The 5,950-nt window shown below is 36.4% G+C and overlaps 1 protein-coding gene across 1 annotated transcript; it reads left to right on the top strand.

The window, feature by feature from the left end:
- Nucleotides 1-5,302, top strand: LOC145780975 (transgelin-2-like). Its single transcript, XM_082592664.1, has 5 exons — nt 1-208; nt 997-1,101; nt 1,617-1,706; nt 2,413-2,595; nt 2,911-5,302. Exons 1-5 carry the CDS (start codon nt 62-64, stop codon nt 2,989-2,991), a joined length of 606 nt encoding a protein of 201 aa, XP_082448790.1. The 5' UTR covers nt 1-61; the 3' UTR covers nt 2,992-5,302.
- Nucleotides 5,303-5,950: the final 648 nt, after the last annotated feature.

The raw sequence follows: 5,950 nt of genomic DNA, 5'->3' as shown, positions 1-5,950 counted from the left end.
CGAGTTTGAATATATTCCTTTTTGTAATTTAAATTGTCAAAACGATCAAGTAGTTTCAAAAATGGCCAACAGACCGCAAGGATATGGCTACTCCAAAGAGTGCTCTAACAAAATTAGTGCCAAGTATTCAGAGATTGATGAAATGGAGGTTGTGGCTTGGATCAATAGTATTTTGAAAGACGAGCAGCCAGAATCTGTTGGAAAACAAGTAACGTATAACTTACAGTAACGAGTCTAAATAATAAAATCCAAGAACAAAGCTTGTGTTTGACTTAGAATCATTTGTCTTCAATATTATTAGTAACAAGGTGTACGTGTAAATGTAATTAAAATTCAAACACAAAATAGACTTCTCTTACGCACTTACACGTATGTAAACTACTTTATCTTCACGTTAAAGTTCTTGTCAGAAAATACTTTAGCCTATAGGTTATATCATGAACTCTAAAATATTTTAGGTCATTAAAATTCTATTCTGTGGTCGAAATTTACGGTGTATTTGCAAGGTCGCATCAATGTGGACCTGCACATCAGTATATTTTTGTTGAAATCACTCCTCCTCCTCAGGCTACTTGCTGAACCCACCCCTGTTAGCAATTGCATTGATTAATGAAAAGATTTACGTATTTGGTCGACTCTTGATAGAGCGACAGCTTCTATGAAGCTAGTTGCAGTTGAACCGCCGTAAATTGACCAAAATCTATCTCCGAAAACTACTTTTCAAAAAATAAAATCGCTATTAGATTGTTTTGCTTTGATATATTTTGCACATTTTGAGGAGACTGTGCTTGGCAAGTCGTGGATGTAATTACATTACATTTAGAGTTACATTGAATTCATCAATGTAATTAATTTCTTTATTGTATTTCTCGGCAGTCGAGTGTAGTGAGAATTGACAGCGATAGACACGTGTTTCGCCCTTGAGGTTGGGCTCATCAGTATTCCACCACTAATTCATGCCACATAGTTCTCAACCGCTGATTGTCTTTATTGTAGGCATTCCATGCTTGGTTGAAGAGTGGGCACGTGCTGTGTGACTTGATGAATAGTTTACAACCAGGAAGCTGCAAACCAAACCCACACAATCCAGATGCTATTCCGGTGAGTTTGGACAAGGATAGCGTAATCATTTGTTAGAAAGCGTGTCATTGTCATTAAATTGTTCTTTGTTCTTAATAGCATATATTTAATGCATTACTGGTTGAAAAACAGTTTTCTTTGTTTTTCTTTATCTACTGGCGCAGTGGTCCAGCCGTTAGAGAGTTGGCCACTGCATAAGAAAACTTGGGTTTAAAACCACGTCAAGTCAACAGTGAAAGAGCTGAAAATTTGATATGTTCGGCTATCTGAAGCAGATTGTCCTTCGAAAGGCATATCCTGCGTTTAAAGCACTTCAATTCCGACCCTTACACCAAACCAGGCGTGGGAACAACTATTTCTGTGTGGCATGTGAATAAAGTTTTAAAGTATTGATTCGATTGCAATAGTAGGCGTGGTTGTGTATTGGCGTTGCGTGGAAGAAAATTGATGCTGAAAAATTAGCAACTTCCACAGAGTTGCCCGAAGACGATTACCTGGTTCGATAAAATAAATGTTTTTATTCTGTACGTTCTAAGGCTATGAAAAAGAATCAAGAAATGGAAAATATTGGAATGTTTTTGACAGCCGCTGAAAATTACGGAGTGGCCAAGATAGATCAATTTCAGGTGAGCAAAATGCAAGTGATTTTATTTATCTATGCAATTGCAAACAATATTTACCACTTTAGAAATACTTTGAACGACAAAAGTTAGCATAAAACAGCATCGTCTCCGTTCTTCATTTTTGGTTTATTTCACCTAAGTTTCTTGTGGTGGGCTAATCTACAGGCAGCTAAAATTGTCAAATTCGACGTGAAAAACTGAAATCTGGTTTTTAAATTGTGTGTTGTTTTATTTGATTTTTTCTACCTCTCTTAAGCTACGTTTTGTTTCTTCCTACATTTTCCCCTTGCAAAAGAGTTGGTTTTCTCTTTGAAGGGTGACCATGCGACCATGATGCAAATTTTCAGCTTGCTATCTTATTTCAGCTTTGACATGTTGTCACATTCTAGTTTTGTTACTTCTACTACATATCTGTGATTATGTGTTGGCAGCTTATATTGTTTTTGCTTTCATGGTCAGATATAAAAACTAAGTAAATTGAACAGCCACGTTTATGAAGCAGGCTACATTATGGCTTTTTTCCGAGTGGCAAGCAGTGACGTAAGAAATATTGATTCACGAAAACAACATTTAAAACATGTTAAAAAGTTATTTGCGTAAATAAGAAAATTTATCACTGCTAACAATAAATTAATCTCACTTGAATAAAATCAAGTGAAATGAACAAAAAATTCTAGACCTTTCTGCTACGTTTATTGCTTTGTTTCAGACTGTGGACTTGTACGATGCAACAAACTTAGCACAGGTACAAGTGACGTTATATAAGCTTAGTGCAGCCGCCATGAAGAATGGATTCGACGGTCCTCAGATTGGGGTGAAGATTGCCGACAAGAACGTCCGACACCATGACGATGTGAAAGTTAGAGAAGGAAGAAATGTAATAGGACTTCAGGTAAAATCAAATACAGATGACTTTTTATATATTTATATCTTTTCTATGAATTCTATGACATCTTTCCTCAAGAAAATCATCATCATTAGGCTCCTTCCTCTCGTCGAGGACTGAAAGCAATGAAATGCCATTTTTTTTGTCTTGAGATGTTATAGCCTAATTGCAGTTTTGTAGTCAAATCCTGTCCAGTCATTAATGTGATTAGTCCAAATTCTTGGTGGTCTGCCCCAATAAGACATTAAAGGGCATTATATGATATCTGAATTTTAAACAGCATTTTATTGTTTACTTATTCATAAATTTATGTTATCACAGATGGGCACAAATCAAGTAGCTTCACAAGGAGGAATGACACCATATGGACTTGGGAGGCAATTAACTACGCAGACCAAGTAAACAACCTTACGTCCACTGTACCAGCGACACTTGATACGAAATGTAGACAAAATGCGTTTTAAAAGATCCCAACCGGCAAATCAGTCCCTTTTTACGTTGGTTTCACGTCTACAAACGTACAGTAGAATCAATGTAAAAAATAACATAGGCTGACTGGAGGGTATTAGAAGTATGGCGCATGACCTGATCACATTCACAGTCGTATGAGTAAATTGTCGTGAAACTTTCTTGTAGCCTATTTGTTGTTTGTTCTTTTGATCTTGCACGATTACAATGCCTGTGCCTTTGGTGCTTCCATTACTTTCATGATTCTGGCTAAAAAGTGTGCAGAAACTTTCCAGAAGCAATTCCATATGATTTGCACGAAGGATGATCATTTTGTTTCTGTGTGGAAAGACGATTATATTTGTTGTTCAGCAATAACAAGCCGGCGGAGTTGGATTTTTCATTGCAGCTTGCAATGTGTTTATTAAATCAAGCTCATCTAGAGAGCTTAATTGTTGTTGTTTTGAATATCGTTTTGCCCGTTTATCGTTTTGTAATTTTTCCTCTTTTAAATCGATGGTCTACGTGGTAGATCTGCAGCAATGCTTTTTGCTATAAAGAATTTAAAAAATGTAAAACTTTCTCTAAGTCTAAACAAACTGCGATTTATTTCGTACTAGCCTATACATGGAAAACGTTTGTGGTTAATTTGGTCTTACTTTTAAACAAAACATGAAATGTTCGTCTTTGCATTTAAATTGAATTTCTTGACCAACACTTTGAAGAAATCACACAATTGTGTTGCTGGAGGGCATTGTCAAGTTTATCAGAGAAATTCAATTAGCAGTAAGAGCTTTTCAATGATGCTGAAAGAACGAGACCATGTTTTTCAATTCGGTAAGCCTCTTAGATTAACTAAAGACTCAACCGAGGAAAGATAATTTTTTTATTTATTCATGAGCCGCCAGTTTTGCACAAACATTTCGGAAAATCAAGACTTTCTCTTTATTATTATAAACTGAAGCGTTTTTTTCTTATTGATATGCAAGTTGAAAATTTGCAGAAGGATGCACTGTTTTAATGTGGTATCGTATCAACTCATAAATGCAACAGTATTTGGAAATTTAAACCATTGAAAGCAAGAAGGCCACAACCTGAAAAAGACACAGGTTTACCAGATATACTATATGTTAACACCAGGGTTGCCAGACTGAAATTTGTAAAAAAAGGCCAAACTCACCAAGAAAAAAGGCCAACTTGAGGCCAAATAGGTAGAAAAAAGGCCAAACATAAGCCAAACTTTAACAAGATAAAATAAGCATTGTAATCACGGTTGCCAGACTATGAAAAGGTCTTAATGCAAAATAATACAAAAAAAGGCCAAAACAAGGAAAATATTAGATAAAAAAGGCCAAATGAATACGCTATTTACCTGTTTATATTAAAAATAATGAAATATACATAATTACATATATTTAACAAATTTACTTATATTTTATTGGGTTATTGAAAAATTTCTTCTAAATAGTTGGTTTATTCATTTTCTGATGAAATATACAAATTCTCATTGTTGCAGGCCCGTAGCCAGCCGGGGGCCTCGACCCCCCTGAAAAATATTTTGCCCCCCCCCCCCTGGCAAAATCCTAACGTTCTCGAGCAACAGCTACGATTATAATGATTTTGCCCATCTTTCCCGTTTTTTTCTTTTTTTGGCACCCCTAAAAAAAGTTGGCTACCCTTGCTGTGCGGTCTGGCTACGGCCCTGCACTGTTGTGCAATTCAATCATATTTGGGGTGCACTTGAAGTCTTTGCAACACATTTTGTAGTCCAACAAGTGAGAACGAATTCTTCCAACTTCCAATCGTTGAATTTGTGTTCTGTTTCTAGGCTTTGTTTTTACAGCAGTAACGAGTGAAAATATTACCATGATAATGATACTTCACCACATCACCAATGTGATCAATTGAGCGAATAGATGCATGGCACGCTATGGTTAAACTTAGATCAATTTCTGCTATTTTTTCTGAATCAGTGACTTCATGGACAAATTTAGTGAGAGAACTTTAAGAGGAGTTTGGTATTTTATTTAGGTGTTTCTTGGTTTTTTGATCTGTAGAAAGGTTACTTAGCTTTGGCAATATATTCACCTTGCACATTACACAGTACTCGGCTGGCAAGCCGGCGGTTGTGTTAGACTACCGATCGATTGAAACGTGAACACGTTACGTTTCTGTATAGGCTAGGCTACCACATTTTGAGCGTTGACATTATAATTCCAAAATAATATCTATAATATTCATATTTATCGATATTTTATGACTTGTACCGAATTTTAATAAATTGCAGCAAAAATAATTCTGAAAGTAGCCCAAAAGGTAGCAAGTATAAAAGAATTGTAGCGGATGAGTTTTAATCCGCTACAATGGTGACATCTGGCACCACTGGCTGCCTTAGCGGGTGGAAAAACCTAGAACATCACACAACTAAGGCGAAAGAGAAAATTGAATTAAGTCTTGTCTTTGTCATGAGTTACCAAGGGGGGTAGGGGGGACTTATATACCAGTCCCAGGTATAAAAGTCCCCCCCCTGGTAACTCATGACAAAGACAGGACTCAATGGACTTGGCTCTTTCGCCTTAGTTGTGTGATGTTCTAGGCGTTACCTTAGCGGGTGAGTGCAGTCTGACTCGGCGCCGGCGTCACATTATGACTATAAAACAAGCATAGAACATGTATTAAAACAATGGTGAATCCATGGTTTCATCTGGTAAGGTTACGATATATGAGAAATATTGATTATTATGCATTTTGAAGAGTAAATTTAAAAAAAGGCCAAATCTAGAAAAAGGCCAAACGTATAATTTCTAAGGCCAACAGACTTTAAAAAAGGCCAATCTGGCCACCCTGGTTAACACAAAGCCACAAAAACATCTAATCTAAGAGAACTATAGGCTACTGTATGTGAGTCAAGTGC

The sequence above is a fragment of the Aplidium turbinatum genome, chromosome 12 (genome assembly GCF_918807975.1).
Source record: "Aplidium turbinatum chromosome 12, kaAplTurb1.1, whole genome shotgun sequence".
NCBI classification, from domain to species: domain Eukaryota; kingdom Metazoa; phylum Chordata; class Ascidiacea; order Aplousobranchia; family Polyclinidae; genus Aplidium; species Aplidium turbinatum.
This window is presented reverse-complemented; position numbering and strand designations above follow the sequence as displayed.